The 16,525-nt window shown below is 39.6% G+C and overlaps 1 protein-coding gene across 1 annotated transcript in view; it reads right to left on the bottom strand.

Annotated features, from left to right (window-relative positions):
• Positions 1-16,525, bottom strand: part of cps1 (carbamoyl-phosphate synthase 1, mitochondrial) — a 62,893-nt gene that overhangs the window by 18,468 nt on the left and 27,900 nt on the right. The window contains 6 exon segments of the mRNA XM_040027855.1: positions 4,240-4,410; positions 4,842-4,931; positions 5,665-5,772; positions 11,694-11,771; positions 12,855-12,930; positions 15,460-15,527. Coding sequence (XP_039883789.1) covers positions 4,240-4,410; positions 4,842-4,931; positions 5,665-5,772; positions 11,694-11,771; positions 12,855-12,930; positions 15,460-15,527 — 591 coding nt within the window.

Below are 16,525 nucleotides of genomic sequence, written 5' to 3'. Positions count from 1 at the left end.
CACAGGTCAGCAAGCACTTTAAAAAGCAGGAGCAATATTTGAGTGTTTAAAAATTACATAAAAGTAACCAAACACCAACTGGCAGATAAACCTGTGCCACATGCTTTGGTGCCAGTATCATGAGTGTTACTAACATGACCTCCTCATATTTACGTGTTTAAGAAAAGTTTAAGTCCAGCATGCTGTTTCAAGTGTACATTTTTCTCCTGGGTCATTAAGCTCACAAGAATTTGTCTTAGAAGTTACCATAATACAGTAATTCCCCATGGTCAGGGGACAAAGCATGTAGCAGCTGGAACTTGCATTTCTTCACTAAATGGCTTTGAACTGGGGAGCGACACCAAACCATCATATCCTGCTCAAATGTTGTTTTCATGCTCTTTCTCCTCCTGGTATCATAAATACAAATGTGGTGTTATTCCTATGAGTTTGTATATGGAGACAGAAATGACACAATAGGGACTTGTTAGTGAAAAGAAAAAGAAATAAAGAAACATTGCTTCAAATGAGGGGCCTTCAGAGGGAAAACAGGCTGCAAGACTAAAGCTTGAGCGGGAATAAGACAGATAAATGACAGTGGTCTCTTTGGTGGTAGAGATACAGTGAGGTGTGATGATACAGTGAGGATAAAGGTGGTGAGAGGGGATATACTGATCAAACACACTTTAGGGCACTTTTGCTGGATAAGTTTTTTTTTTTTTTTTTTTTTTTTTTTTTCGACAATCACTCCGTCTGCAGTCAGGGTTTGATGTTGTGGAAGAAACATGTTTAACAGGAAAAAAGAAAATTAGCTCTGCTTTGTTAAAACAACTCAAATGCACCGAGGCAAGGTTTCAAAGAAGTCCCATATCAGTCAGGGGGTATGAAGCCTGTGTCATATTCTCCAAGTAAACTCTGGAAGTCTAAGCCTGGCGCATGGAGAATTCAGAGCTCTGATTAATATTCCTTACCACCGCGCAGACTGGAAATTGAAAACTTTAGGTGGTGGGGAAGAGTTGGGGATTATGCCTGCGTGATTGGTTTCAAACTACAACCATTGTTACAGCAGCTCTGTTGTAATTAGAGAGAGAAATTACTTCAGAAAAAAAAAATAGCTTTTGAACAGCTGGCGACACGTAAACGCTCTCATACCCAGTCTAAGAAGTAAGCCTCCCAGTTGGTATGAGAAAGCCAGGTACTATTCTCCTCATCATGCCTAGGTATAACGATGAAGGAGTAATTGCTGTCTTTGTTATGTGAGCCAACGCAAGCTGTATTAGTGCAGCCTGCAGTACGTATAACAATACCATACATGTAAGGCTCTAAACACGAACTCCTTTACAAACCATACAGGATAAGGATATGGCAATTAGGTATTTTTAAGGAAAGGTAAATGACTCTTTCACACAAAACACTTGTTCCCTTTAAAGTCACCATTGTGTTTGTGGTCTGATGCAAACTACAGGGGTTATAGGAGACCGCTAGAGAGATCTGTGAAATAGTGCAACCTGAAGCTCAGTGACAGCGAACTACTACAGTATCATTGGATTGCCCTGCCCATTTGCAAAACAGAGAAGCTTCACCTCCATTTGTCCAAACTGGTGTTTCTGAGATTTCTGAGACAGCCAAAATATGCAATATACTATACTCTATCAAATTATACTGTTTGTTCATAATACATGTGCTATTTCATACTTTGAAGGGAAAATGAGATGTGCCTCTTGGCTTCATATTTGTTTTTCAGGATTAAACTTGACCTTAAAATGATCAAGATTATGTTACAAGATTATACACCTTGTAATGTTAAAAACACTGGTTTCTCTCAAGGTCCTGAGTTCGATTCCACCATCAGGCCGGGGTCTTTCTGTGTGGAGTTTGCATGTTCTCCCCGTGTCTGCGTGGGTTATCTCTGGGTACTCCGGCTCCCTCGCACAGTCCAAAGACATGCAGTTAGTGGCATGCAGTTAATGGTGATAGGTGAATGTAAGTGAGAATGGTTGTCTGTGTCCTATGTGTTAACCCTGCGACAGATTGGCAACCTGTCCAGGGTGTACCCTGCCTCTTGCCCTAAGACAGCTGGGATAGGCTCCAGCCCCCCCTGCAACCCTGAATGGATAAGCAGTAGAGAAAGAATGGATACTATTTGCTTCCATCCATCCATCCATCCACTTCCGCTTATCCTTTTCAGGGTCGCGGGGGGCGCTGGAGCCTATCCCAGCTGTCATAGGGCGAAAGGCGGGGTACACCCTGGACAGGTCGCCAGTCTGTCGCAGGGCTAACACATAGGGACGGACAACCATTCACACTCACATTCACTCGCACATTCACACCTAGTGGCAATTTGGATTATCCAATTAACCTATCCCCACAAGCTGCATGTCTTTGGACGGTGGGAGGAAGCCGGAGTACCCGGAGGGAACCCACGCAAACACGGGGAGAACATGCAAACTCCACACAGAAAGACCTGATGGTGTAATTGAACTCAGGACCTTCTTGCTGTGCGGCAACAGTGCTGACCACCGTGCCGCCCACTATTTTCTTATGGCCCTAAAACCCAAAAGTCAGGATTATTAAGTGCAAAAAAAGAGGGGAAAAAAATGAAAAAGAAAAGAAAGCTGGTGTTAAGCTTGATCTCAAAATAAACAGCTGCATTTTATAACACCACAGCACAAATACTGTTGCTACTCAATTTAAAGAGGCTTTCAGTGTGCAAATAGAATGAAATTCAGAAGAACTAAATCATTTTTAATTCATTTGTTGCACTTTAGAGTGTTAACAATGACTATCTGTGTAATTTCTCAAGCCAGAGAGCTAACAACATGTTTTTGGCCTGAAGTGTCAGGCGACTGCTTTAATGTACACACATAAACACAAAAGTGACATCTGAAGAATTTCATGCAAGCGCATAATGGAAGCATGGTTAAATTTCTATTACATTAGTGTGTACAGACTAATGGGCATGGGCTGAAATAATGAAAAATAAAAGCGGTTCCTTTGTCTGCTCAGCGATTCCATTTTTCCCCCTGCACAGAATGACACTGAACACACAATTACACAAGTGCGTTGGCAGCATTTGTGCCCACTGGCAGCAAAATGGGCTGAGCATAGGGTTCCATGGGCACACTGAAGAGAGTCCTGAGTACTGCCAGACTGGAGGGAAAAAACAAAAACACTACAAAAAGCAGAAGGGCTGAAAACAGGGTCACCTGACTCTTCGCATTGACAGCTGATGACCAAAGGAGAATTTAGGGCAGGCACTTAGGCTGACTGGAGCAGCACTTGGGGGACATTTTGGCTGATCACAGGAGCTACTCTGTGGCTTCCTGTGGGTTGAATCACAGGGCTACTTGGGCTGCTCAACAATAGCAACAGTATATGTCAAAACCTTGCAAGCCTGGTATCCCAGGTGGTCAATTTTGTAGACCTCCTTGGACAGAGGCACCACTTGGCACCAGGCAAACTTTACACTACAGCAATGGAAAAGTTTGCAATGACAATCAGAGAGACCACACATCCCTAAGGGGGCCCCACCTGACTCCAGTCGCTCCCACTGCAAGTGGCGTTTCTGATTCTGTTTAAACGAACGTAATGAATGAGGCTAGCCAGTGAAAAAAAAAGAAGAGTTAACCTTCTGGGAGTGAAGAAAAAGGAAGACAGCAGTGAATAGAGCTGATAACAATTAAATATAGCTTTAAACACTGAATGGTCGTACTCTCTCCCGCTCTCCATATTATACATTATTGAGCTACACACGTCTGTTGCTACCACGGACGTCGCACGCTCGTACGTCATTGTCATGAGACACTCTCACAAACAAAATCACGGTTTAGTAACGCAGTAATGCAGCATGCTTACGGGAAAGTAACAGTATTCTAATTACTCTTTTAAAAATAGTAATCCCTCACTTTACTCACTACTTGAAAAAAAGTAATCGGCCCATCTCTGGTCCTAACACCATTTTACTATCAGTACTTTATTAAAATTTATTAATACTATCAATTAATTCGACCAACTATGAGAGGTTAGTAAGCTGTTATAGCCTACATTGCTTTTCCATTCTTCATGCTTGGACACAAAGACTTACAGAGAGTTGCAATTATGCTTCCTCACTTACGCTTTCTTTTTTTAAAACTCATTTTGTCTATAATCCAATCCATTCTCTCTGTACCCTGAAAAACATCAAAATAACAAACAAAAACATTCAAAGAAAGCCAGTCGTGCATTTCCCAGCTGTAAGCTCATTTCAGTTTTCCTTCTTACTTTGATTCCGACGTAGTGCACGGGAATGATGGGTTTCTCGAGCGAGGGAAGGCTGGCCTCATCCAAAGGCTCTCCCACCATCACTTTGGTTGCCACGTTGATAAAGTCGACACCAATTGTTTTGGATACAAAAGGGAAGGAGCGTGACGCTCGCAGATTGCATTCGATCACCTACAGGATGCAATATAAAAAAAAAATATAGTCATCTGAAAAAAAGTTTTCTTCTTCTTTTTAAAAAAAACCAAAACAAAAAAAAAAAAACAAAACCCCGATTCTTTCAGTATACCATTAACTTTAAATTAAGGTTACTTAGAAGATAAATAGAAATATATAGATTACAAATGCATAAATATACTATACAAATGGCCAGCTTAGACACACACACACACACACACACACACACACACACACACACAGTGGGCGTGCATGTGCGCTGTGGCTGAACACCAAAGCTGAAGGCAAGGTTGATTATTAATTCGGCCAGCTTTGCCAACCATTTTAAACAACAGGGGATTTCATTTTGTGAGTGAATTGCATTAGCTGAAACCAGGTGTGAAAATGTCAATCTGTCTGTTTAGTCACACACTGAGAGATATACCTACCATGACATCATTGCCTTTAACCAGAAATTGAGTGTTAAATGGCCCAGAAATTTCAAATGCGTGCGCGATTTTTCGGGTGGCAATTTTAACCTAAAAGAAGAAGAAGGAGAAGACGAAGGGAAAAAACCACACACTTAAAAATCAAATAAGACTGTTTCAGTTTGAACACAAATGGAGAACATTAAAAGCATAAAGTGCAAGGTAAACCGCTTACTCAACATGGATTAAGAAAAAAAACCCCAGTTTGAATCACTAAAGCTGCTTTCCATTCTGCCAGTTTTGATTTCCTTTTTTTTTTTTTAATTTTTTTTATTTATTTATTTATTAATGGACAGATGCACCCTTTTCATCAGGATACATTTTATTGATTGGTTGCGTTTTCTGCTTATTCACACTGTTGTGTTTGTAACAACAAACAGGGATGGCAGTACCAGCTCTGGTTCTAACATAACGACATGTGCATGGGGCTGAAAAAGACCTAAAGCAAGAGACACACATGAAAAGCTCATTTTGTACCTAAAACTGCAGGACTTAAAGTAATTAGTACAAAAGAATATAATATCCCAAGGCACATCCCCCCTCACTTAGCTATAAATGTGAAACTAGCTTTAAATAAATATCATAAAAAAGAAATTCAACAGATGATCGACCGTTTTGTAGACTGTTTCTTAAACCATTTGAATTATGGTCTCAATCTGGAAATTTGTTGAACACTAAATAATTTCTTTATATGTCATTTTTTGTGTGTCTATAACACACTGGACACTTTCTACAAGGGAATATGCAATGTGCACCGTGTCAACTTTAAGGTGACTTAACTGACCTTTTCCTGTGCCCCTTGGCTAATGGTCTGCGTTGGCAGCATTAGGGTAGCATCTCCAGAGTGCACCCCAGCATCTTCCACATGCTCTGTTATGGCATGAACCAAAACCTAAAAAGACACACCCGAACACATGCAGAAACATTAACGGAGTAAACTGGGCACAGAATAACATTTGCAAGCAGCTCACAGCTCTAATAAGACACAAAAATGTCTGTTCAAAGCAAATACTCCTTTCACAGCCTTGGTCTGTTGACCAAGAGGAAGTTTCCAAATTTAAGGAAAATCGCCTCCAGATTTGATGTTTTCATACATACAGTATGCCACAACAGAAAACTGTAGCATTAACGTACAGGGAGCCACCTTGACGATGACAACTGCTGCATTGTGCATGTGGGAGAAACAAATAAATTCAGCAAGGTCAACACTGTTTGAGACAAAGGCCTTGTATTTGTTGAAACAATGTACATTGATATAACTATGTCTGAATAACTTCCAAAATTTCACCCAAAGGAAAGAAGATCTATATTGCCAAGCCACTCTGTATGTGTGTGAGTGCGTGTGCGGGTCTGTAAATGAGCTGCCGTGTCATTAGCTCATTTAAACTGCTGCTAACCACGGCATTCATTAACGCTCTTCAGATAGAGCCTGTAATTAATACGTATTATCTCTGACTTTTTTTTAACTCTCCCCCACACATACGCACACAGTCTAGCTTCAAGTAATGAGTCCTGTTTGGTATTCAATGAATGGACAGCTTGTTAATGTGATACTGAAGATAAAGGAGGGTCTGTATTCAGAAAAAGCAGAGTGAGAAAATCTACCATACAACTGAAGAGCCCACGTTCAAAATGACACCCTTGAAATGACTCTCACAGTCTAAACAATAGAAAAATAGACAAGGCGTTCAGGACAATTACCTTGGTGGCTCCTTCGCCTACTGCAGCTTAAACTGCAGATACAGTTATACAAGAATTAAAAAGTTAGACCACCAGCTTGTACTTTAATGTGAAATTACTGTAGCACTATGTAGTGTTTTCGTCTGCAAGGTCAGATTCATATGTAGGTGTCAGAGGTCAACGCTCACCTTACGTTTACTTTGAATGGGGTGACGTCATGCATTGTGGATCCATTTCTCCACTCAGTGGTAATTAATAAAAAATAATAAAAATAAATAAATCTTTTCAAGCCAAATTGCTTGTAATCAACTCCTCTAGCTTCACCCCTATACAGTCAAATTACCGTATTAAATAAGGTGCGGGCAAGTTGGCATCAGCATGAAGGAGATGATCACTTCAGTGAACACTCAGAATAATATGATATGAAAAGTTACAGAATATGCAGGTCAATGTTTTTGTTTTTGATTAGGTAAATGCATTAGAGAAACATGCACTCCAGGCCTCGAGGGCTGGTGTCCTGCAGGTTTTAGATGTGTCCTTGATCCAACACAGCTGATTTAAATTGCTAAATGACCTCCTCAACATGTCTTGGAGTTCTCACAGAGCTCTCACAGACTCACCAAAACTGGACAGCACTGTTCAAGACTAGAAAAATGTTGCTTAAATGGTAGGGTCATGTTGCCATAAACAACATGAAAGCATGGATCCATCCTGCCTTGTATCAATGTTACAGGCTGGTGGCGGAGTAATATTTAGTGATGTGCGATACCACTGATTTCCTTTCCGATCCAATACCAAGTAAAATTCAGGGCGGTATCGACGATACTGATCCGATACTGATACTTTCCCACACACTCCAAAGAACACATTTCGGATCTTGTTTGCTGTATTGGTGTCACCCCTAAGAATTGTGCTGTTTTGGACATGCCTTTTTCAGACCATAAATTAGTTTTATTCAATGCTAGTCTCCCACTATACAAAAATAAACAAAACCGCTCAATTACTTTTAGAAATATTAGGGGCATTGATCTATCAGCTCTTTCCCATGGCATTAATAACTTACCATTGATGCCTCAGCTTCCATAGACGACCTGGTATCTCACTATAACAATGAACTTATCAACCTCTTAGATACCTTGGCTCCCCAAAAAACTCGAACAGTTTCTTTCTCTCGCTCTGCGCCATGGTACTCATCTGAACTTCGCTAACTTAAAGCTACTGGACACCGCCTAGAACGTCTCTCCAGGAAAACGGGACTTACTATTCACAAGGACATGTATCTCAGTCATATACAACACTATAAAGAAGCTATTCATCCTGCTAAATCTGCTTACTACACCTGTTATTGAATCTGCTGAAGGAAACACTCGCACTTTGTTTTCTACATTGCATAATATTGTTAAACCCCCAGATACCTTTGCCATACATACACACTCTGCCACCGTTTACAACAAATTTATGGATTTTTTTTTTTAACACCAAGATTGAGAATCTTCATCAACAATTGCCCTCGTACTGTGAAATGGTCAATTGTTCTATCTGCATTTTTTGTCCTTCTCAGCTGTCATCCTCTCTATCCAATTTTGAACTTCCCACAATAACTCAGCTATCTTCCATAATTACTAACTTAAAGTCATCATCACGCAAACTTGATCCACTGCCTACAAATCTTGTTAAACTCTCATTCCCGTCTCTTGCCCCACTGATTGCTAATATTGTACACTCCTCTCTTATATCTGGTTCTGTTCCTTCTTCTCTTAAAACTGCAATAATAACTCCAATACTGGAAAAAAAAAAATGGTTCAGATCCCTCCAATCTAAATAATTTCAGGCCAATTTCAAATCTCCCTTTCCTAGCAAAAATTCTTGAAAAGATAGTGGCTGCACAGGTTCATCATCATCTCATTGGAAATAACTTGTACGAACAGTTTCAGTCCAGCTTCTGTTCATGTCACAGTACAGAAACAGCCCTAGTAAAAATCACCAATGATCTTTTGCTTGCAGCTGATTCTGGATCTCTCACCGCATCCTCCTTCACAGATTAGCATCTATTGGCATCAATGGTACAGTACTCGCCTGGTTTACTTCTCATCTCTCTGGCCGCTCACAGTTTGTTCAATTACTCCCTCACAGATCAGTATCTACTCCAGTTAATTCCGGTGTACCCCAAGGCTCTGACCTGGGTCCTTTACTTTTTATCATCTCTCTCCTACCCCTAGGTAATATTTTTAGGAAGCATAACATCCAGTTTCACTGCTACGCAGATGACACCCAGCTCTACCCATCCTCCAAACCCACAGCTACTCTCCCACCCACATCCATTTCTGACTGTTTAAGTGAAATCAAGGTCTGGTTTACTCACAACTTTCTCAAACTTACTGGCAATAAAACAGAATTCATTTTAATAGGCACCAGATCAAAACTGACTACAGTTCCAACCAGTCTTTCATTATCCATTGATAACTGTTGTCACACCCTCCCCTCAAGTTAAGAGTCTTGGTGTCATTCTCGATAGCACTCTGTCCTTCACAGCACATATAAATAATATCACTCTGTCTTCCTACTTTCATCTCCGTAATATTAACCTTCTTCGTCCCTCACTCACACAACACAGTACCGCCATACTTGTCAATGCTCTTGTCACATCTCGGCTGGATTACTGTAATTCTCTTCTCAATGGTTTACCTCATAAATCCCTCCATAAACTGCAGTTGGTTCAAAATACAGCCGCTCGTATTATTTCCAGAACTAGATCTACTGAACATATAACACCTGTTCTTAAACAGCTCCATTGGCTCCCAATTCACCTCCATGTCAATTTCAAGATCCTGCTTCTCACTTTCAAACCGCTTCATAACTTTGCTCCTCCCTATCTATCCGATCTTCTCCATACATACTCAACCCCTCGTACACTCCGCTCTTCTTCAGCTTCCCTTCTGTCAGTTCCACCTGCTCGCCTGACTACCATGGGACTCAGAGCCTTTAGTTGTTCTGCCGCGAGACTTTGGATGCACTTCCACTTGCTCTACGGACCACACACACTGTCTCACCACTTTTAAATCACTACTCAAAACCCATCTGTTTAGAATTGCATACACCTGATCTGTCTTAGGCCATTTTTACCTTGCTCAGTTTTTATATTTGCTTTGATACTTTTATGACTGTTTGTGTCTAAATTTTATCTACCGTGTTTGCTATATATACACATTTTTCTTGTGTTTTTTATGGTATTGTTTACGTGCTAATGTAAGGTGACCTTGAGGGTCTGAAAAGCGCCTATAAATAAAATGTATTATTATTATTATTATTATTATTATTATTATTACTTTGTACAAAAACTGTTTCTTTACATTTCATATATAATTGTATTATGTAATTGTAATAATAATATAATATAGCTTCATAATGATTACAGGACATCAGACTACTTGTTCTTATTGCTTAATAATGCAGAATTATCATATAGAAATAAAAAAAAACTTGAAGTTGTGCACTATTTGAACACGTTGCCTGCCTGCAGCACTAAAGGACTCCGTAAGAGACGTCTGTCTCGCCCTAGCAGCACCTGTCCCTCTCCTCCTCTTCAGTTCGCCTCAACATACGCTCGTCATATTCTGTGATATGATTTACTCTGAGGTGTTTGACAAGGTTAGTGGTGTTGCCACAACACCTCACTGTCTTGCCACATGTATCGCAAACTGCGTCTCGGCTGTTTGTGGAGGTAAAATACGTCCACGCATGACTCTGTTTACGCTCAGCCATTGTTGTGCGTGTGCACGCCAAGGGGCTGCGACACATTTATACGGCCGTATTTCGCATATGACTATGAAAGGCGTAAGAGGAAGTAGTTCCTTCCAATATAGATGATCCGAATGATATAGTTTCTTTCCACTGTGTTCCTGTTAATGATAAACTACAAATTTACCCCAAAGTACTAAAATATTGATATTTTAATATGAGAATCGATTCTAGAGCATAAATTACTGGTATCGGAAGAATCAATATTTCAATATCGATCCGCACACCACTAGTAATATTTTCTTGCCACACTCCGTAGTACCAGCTAAATATTGTTTAACTGCCACAACCTACGTAAATGTTTCTTATTGACAGTTTCCTTTATGACCACTGTTTACCTGATTACTGCTTCCAGCAGGATAATGCACCATGTCACAGATCTCAAATCAACTTAAACTGGCTTCTTGAACAACGTAATGAGTTCACGGCCTCTATACTCAACAGATCTCAATCCAGTAGACCACCTTTGGGATGTGGTAGAAGATTTGTTGGCTGCACACAAATCTGCAGCTGAGGAATGTTTCCACAACACTGTTGAATTGATGCCATGAAGAATTAAGGCTGTTCTGAAGGCAAAAAAAAGGGGGGGTCTAACACAGTACTAACAAGGTGTACCTAATATAGTGTACATCCAGTGCATAACTGACCTTTCTGATATTGCATTAACTGGACTGCACTTTGAATTAGAGTTTTCCTTCAAGCAGTCATTGGAACAAGCCAAGTTGTGCATAGTTATTGTATGTGCATGTCATACATGACAGAGTAACAACACAGCAGTTCAATCCAGTAACAAAGCAATGGAAAACTAAATCTGTGTGAACTGTCAGATTTAAAACTCAGTATGTTGAAGCAGAATCATTTAAAAGTATCCTTAACTGATCCAATATAAATAGAAAAAATAATTTAGTACCACCATTTTCCTGTACTTTGGTTTTAATATATTCCATTCTTCCCATCAGCTCTATCTGGGCTGTGATGTTTTTCATACAAGATGAATGAGATTAGCTCCACTTTATTTTTCTTCTAAGCTCAATATCTGTCCTACCTCTCAGTTTAAACTAAAGAATAATGGAAGACTGAATAATGCCAGGCTATAGAGATGAATAAAAATGTTGTGAATACTATAAATGAATATATGTTAAAAAAAAGCACTGTCAATATAAATAAAAAACAGAGTCCAGAAAATTAGGACAGGTCATATTTTAAACAACGCCACACACTGTTTAAATAGTCGGGTACTTTGTGTGAGCACTGTAAGAACCTCATAATTAAACACTTAGCACATGTTGTATATTTAGCCTGTATTGCCAGTAATGCCTTTGTAGAGTAAGCCACCTTGCCATTCTTGGCCACAGCATCTACCTCCACCTCCCTGGCACCACGTATGAATTTGGTGATGACAACTGGATGCTCCTGAAAGAGAGTCACAAGCAAGGTTATTCATTTGTGGGGAAAAAAACAAAACTCAGTTGTGTATATTCATATTGAGAAGATATGAATCTTATGAAGAGAACTTTTCAGTTTCTGGCCTAGTGCCAACATCAACATAATTTTAGTTTTTGGATTCTACCCAGTTCTGAGGAAAGTCTCTCTTCTCCTAAATGCTTTACCATTTTTTGCCATCACTTGAGAAAGCAGTGTACAGTGGGTTATGGCAATTACTTTTGTTAACAGCTAGCCATGTGCCATTACATTACACCACATTGTACCCCGAAGGGGTGATGGTGAGTCATTGCAACATCTGGTCTGCCTCATTCAAACATAAGAAAAGGAGGTGACACTGCCCAGGTGTTGCATTTTTCTTTTATACACCGTAATTTCAACTTCTTGTCAGCCACGTTGAAGAACAGGCAGTCAATGAACAGCACAACAATAATGTTGCTGGAGAGATTTGGCTGACTAGGGTTTGTTTTTAGCCAGGCATGGATGTGTACCCTCTTGCCATGCTTCAGGTCCCTAACACATTGCATACAGCGTCCACTTCCCTGGCCACCATCAGCATCAGGCGACACAGCAGACTGAACACCTGATCCCCGTAGCTTAAGTTCATCCATGTATGCAGATAAGATATTTCTATTTTTGCACACATTTTTTCTTATTTTGCTTTTAACTACAAGAGGCTGTGATTATTGCCTTGTTCCAAGTCTATTAAAATGCCATGAAAAGGTTTGCTTTGGTGCTCTGAAGGTGTAAAATGTGCATGTGTGTACGCATATAGCCCTAAGCAAAGGCCCTTGGAGGGGCCAACTGCCTCCAAGCTGCCTAGGTGTTCAGTGGAGTAGAGATGGGCACATAATACTAGTCAACAGCCATTGCCAGCTGGTAGCATTAGTTAATTGAAAGCAAAGGGACAACTTTGTGCAAAATTAATGTGATTGTATATGCTAGACAGAGACAGAGGGACCAGTAGAAAAAAAAATAAGGGTGAGACAGAGTTTTATCGCAATGTCTCTTTTGCAGGTGCAGGTAAGTACACACAGTTAAGAGTGAGCTCACCTGGGACACGTGTGCAGCCTCTTCCAAGAAGCGTTTCATCTCCTCTTCACCGTACACAACGTTCATAGCAGAGCCACTGGCACGATGCAGGCGAGGGAGAGAGAGTGAGGAAGGGAAATCAAAAGGGCACAGGAGAGGATGAGAAACAAGCAAAAGAGGAGAACATACAAGCTTCAAATGATTGTTCAAAAACACTCATTATCTCTCCATTGCATCACTATTACCATCAGGAACAAGGTCTGGAAACAGTTGAAATAAGGAGCGAGGGAGCGAGAGAGACTGGGAGAAGAACAGCTATTTAGGTCGAAAAGCACTCCAGGCTCTAGAAAATGAGTTCATATCTTCATCATTAAAAAACAATGGATTTAGGCTAGTTTTGTTGTGGTTGTTGTTTTTGATTTTAGACTGCTAGCTGGGCTATCCTCCTGATAGAAGAAGCGTGGTTGAGTGAAACAGGACGAAGGAAGGCCTCATGCTTGGGTCAGAGCTTTATACCTTAGCTCTCTGTAGCTTAGAGGCAGATATACTGTATGTCTAAACCCCAACACAAAACTGACCCTTCATTCAGGAAACCAGTGATATATTTATATCGCATTTAAATGAAGGCATATAACTGACTCAGATGCCATCTAGTTTTTGCCTCACTATTCTCAGAACATTCAAATGTATCCAGCCATTAAGATTAAAGCTGTTCAGCATGCTGTGTAAGTGCTGCTGAGTTAAAACTTGATGGCTTATGTGTCCAGTGTTGGCCAAAATCAAAAGTCAGCATTCTATTAAAACCCCCTAAAATGTCTATGCTTTAATGTCTTTCCAGCCATTAGCCCAGCATATAATGTGTCCAGTATTAGCAGGATTAGTAAAAGTTGTGATTACAATGAGTTTTAGTTCTAAAGAGGTGCACATATTTGCTGGATAATGATAATCATCATACTTTGAAAATTCAAGACTTTAAGGAGTAAGTAAAAATGCTGTCTTAATCTTAACCAACTTTCAGTAAAAGGCCACATGCCTGATGTAAAATGATCCTAATGTCTGACAGACAATAAGTTAGTTAGGGTTGGCCAGTTGGAAAATGCCAAAAACTCAGTCCACCAAACAGACATTTCAGTTATTTCTTTAAGGTCTGTTTTAGTATTTCTGAGAAAGTATTAATTAGGTGCTCAGTTGTAAACCCTCGTTTGTTTACTTTCACATTCTGATGGGATTTCAACTTCCAAGACTTCCAGCCGGCTCCCAGTCAGAGACGTTTCACCATATCAGACACTTATTAAAACAACTGGAGTGCAATAAACTCACTTGATGCTTTTTTGTCCCCTCTCCCCCACTAATAAAAGCGACTATGGTAACTCACCCACACAGATGACATTTCACACGTGTAGCAAATCTTCAGGACTTTGCATTTGCTGAAAAGCTTTTGCAGCATTTGTTAAAAGCAAAGAATAAGACGATGTCTCAATCTTTCTGCTCTGGACTCACATCTCAGATGCATGTTTAAAAGACGCGACCTTCATAAAATGGTAAAACTACAGACTAGTTTAAAGTCTGCTTTGCTTGTCACAGCAGTAACAATACTAAGCAACTGTTTACACAACTAAATGGAAAGATTAAGTTAAATATGCAAATAGTATCACTTTTCTTGTTTGCGTGCACATTTTACTTCTACAGAAAACTGAAGTATGATTCCGACAAGGATGAGAGTGTTTAGTGTGTAAATCTGAGTATCTCTGCATATGTACTGAGGCTGAGCAGAACACTCAAAATATATTAGCAAGCATGTCAGAGGGAAAAAAGTGAAAAAAGCTGTAGGGATGCTAAAGATCAGGATGAGTTCATCGAACACTGATGCTACGGAGAAGAGAGGAGCTTCCACTCCACTGGTATTCAACAGAAGTCACTGTAAGTGGATTATTATTCATTTCATTCGATCATAAACTGTATGATTATAGTTCCTTCAACATCAAACAGAAGCACACTTTAATACTGGTACATGTCACTTGACTGAATTACATTAATATTGCCTCGTGCACAAAACTCATGGGTTTCCCACAGTCCCCTGCAGTGAATAGACAAATCCTGTTTAAAACAACATCACAGCTTGAATGTAGAAACATACGTTTTCGGTGAAAGCAGACTGCCTGCCGAATCCAGGGTGCCATCATGACACCTTCTGGACAAAAGTGTCACTGCATGACTGAAGCAGCATTTGAGTGAATGAAGTTCATTAATCATCATAACTTAAAATGTGTTTTATTCATCTAGTAATTACGCTGTGAATTAGCTGTTAAGAAATTCCATTGATTTCCCTCTCAAGTCTCAGTAAAACCAAGAGTGCACTTAGTGTGTATTTATTTAGGACAGAAACGTGGCACAAGATAAATTCTGATTAGATTTTATACTTGCAGGCCACTACAGTCTATATTTTTTTGGAAAAAGATTAAGCAAATTATCTAAAAATATCTATATATTTTAAAGTATTAATGATTAATATGCAACATTTACAGTTAAGAGACTGCTGATGGAATAAGAATCTGAACTACCGCAACCTTTGTGATGGGAAACAAGATTACTCTGGTTGTTATGATATATTAAAAAAAAAACCTACCTCAGAACATAGGAGGGCCTCAGCAGACAGGGATACCCCACCTGGTTAGCGAAGGCAAACGCGTCTTCCTGTGAGGAGACAGAAGTGCACAGCAGACGTATTATAGTTGGGCCAGAAATCAAAGGGAATAAGCTGCCACAACTCGGAGCTCCACATATAAATGTGCATCTTGAAGCTCCAGTGACACTGCACTAAAATTTTAGAAAAACACATCTGTCAACTGAAGTGGGATTTTTTTTTTACATTTCTGCAATTTTACATTTTGTAGTAAACAACTTTAACTGAAACATAAAGGTTTTAAAATCCAGTTGATATTAGGGGAAGGGTTGGGGTTGCTAATATAAAGTTGGACAGGTGCTTTCAAATGCAAACGTTCATCAACATCCAGTGCAATTTTGCTTTTTATAGAATTAAAGTTCTGAAAGGTTCTGCATATTAGCTGTTTAGGACATCTGTGTAAATTACAAATATATCGGTTTTGGAGGACACAGTGAAAAAATATTTTATTCCTCTAACATACTAAAATGTGTTAACAGTGTTAAAAACTCTAAATGAGGGAGAATATTTAGTCCAGACATGACAGTTTAACCAGAGTATCAAAGTACATCTAATAATACCTAGATTCATCTGACTTGTGTAACTACTATGTTGTTGTTGCAATAAGAAAGCTTATTGATTACAGACACTTCAGATAAAAGACTAAATATCAAAATAAGGAATTCTTGTGCTCATCCTCTTAAATCTTTTATACAGCAAGCCCCTGTTTTACCTTTTCTCAGTTCAAAAACACACATACTAGTGTCTCATGAACAAAGGGTGTACTCCCATATCTGCGAAGAACAGAACAAATCAAGCAAATACAAGGGGGAAGATAAATGCTCCAAGAGTGAAAAAGCATGGGGCTTAAATTCATCTCCCTTTTGAACCCTCCCTCTGTCATGAAAAAATTGAACGAAGAAATTGTAGGAGTTGTGGACAGAGTCTAGAAGCAAAAGCAAGGCTGAATGTCCTCCTCCTCCTCCTCCTCATCATCATCATCATCATCATCATCATCATCATCATTATC

Source organism: Simochromis diagramma, unplaced genomic scaffold (genome assembly GCF_900408965.1).
Source record: "Simochromis diagramma unplaced genomic scaffold, fSimDia1.1 OVJJ01000343.1, whole genome shotgun sequence".
In the NCBI taxonomy this organism is placed as follows: Eukaryota; Metazoa; Chordata; class Actinopteri; order Cichliformes; family Cichlidae; genus Simochromis; species Simochromis diagramma.
Note: the sequence above shows the minus strand (reverse complement) of the source record. Positions and strands in the feature narration are given on the sequence as shown.